Source organism: Limulus polyphemus, unplaced genomic scaffold (assembly GCF_000517525.1).
Source record: "Limulus polyphemus unplaced genomic scaffold, Limulus_polyphemus-2.1.2 Scaffold4903, whole genome shotgun sequence".
Lineage (NCBI taxonomy): Eukaryota > Metazoa > Arthropoda > Merostomata > Xiphosura > Limulidae > Limulus > Limulus polyphemus.
Window position 1 is genome coordinate 63306 of NW_013670513.1, and position 1125 is coordinate 64430.

A 1125-nucleotide genomic window follows, 5' to 3' on the forward strand; every position below is an offset into this window, starting at 1 on the left:
GAGCACAAATATCAATTCCAACATGTGGGCCCCATGCAATCACAGTTTTTAAGGCTAAAGTCACCTGAATGAAAGTTGCTGAACCATCGTTGACATGAACATTCAAAATGTTTCTATAAACTATAACTAATCCTCTAAAGGACACTCACTATAAATAACCTACTTACTAAGATTTATTGCAACTAATCCCATCATAATATAGCAACAAATTTTAGAACCAATGAAACATATTATTGCAATTATTAAACAGAATTATTTAATGGATTTTTAAGATAAAGCATTTTAAAAATTGAAAAGCAGAAACAAGAATATATATATATATAATGCACAAAATAACCTAATTTTATTTTAAGGCTTGTGATTTTGCTACCACACAGTAGTAAAACTACAAGATCATGCATGCTGTGTATGTTATATTTAAACTTTAAAGATATAAACTAACTCTACACTGGGCATACTATAAAAACAGCTGATCACAGCTTGTCTCGCATGTTATAATCACAATTCATGCAACACCTGCTACACAGAACAAACAAACCACATGTATGTACAAACCATGATCAGAAGCATTCTTAGCCTTCAACTCCAACAACCTCACAAGGGACTCCAAGCTTTCTAATTTACTCTGGTGTTCTTGTGCTACTTCATCGACCCGGAATTCCACCTCTAGTAGTTTCTAGGAAAATATAAAAAACAAAAAAAATAGCTATTGTTGTGTTGTTGTTTTTACATATGTGAAAAACAAGAATAAATAATTTTAAAAATTTTAAACAATTAAAAAATATACAAAAGTATATCAGATTTTTGATAGGTTGTTTATAGACAGAGTATTCATAATGAATCTAAGTTTCAAATGGGCAGCAACTACCTGTTGTAGAAACCTACAAATGTAGATGACGAACTTTCGAAACTCTTCCGCCTTTCGTCTTCAGGACCTGAAGACGAAAGGTAGAAGACTTAAAATCATAAATAATATTCAATGTTAAACTGGTACACAATTAAAAACATTTTATTTAGGCATATCTATGGCCTTCAAAAAATTGACGACTCTACATGTTTTGACGTTACAACATCATCCAACGTCAAAATATGTAGAGTCGTCAACTTTTTGAAGGCCATAGATAG

The 1125-nt window shown here is 31.3% G+C and overlaps 1 protein-coding gene across 1 annotated transcript in view; it reads right to left on the reverse strand.

Annotated features, from left to right (window-relative positions):
• Positions 1-1125, reverse strand: part of LOC106471851 (JNK-interacting protein 3-like) — a 70257-nt gene that overhangs the window by 60973 nt on the left and 8159 nt on the right. Inside the window, exon 2 of the mRNA XM_022400466.1 lies at positions 556-676. Coding sequence (XP_022256174.1) covers positions 556-676 — 121 coding nt within the window. The remainder of the gene's footprint in view (positions 1-555; positions 677-1125) is intronic.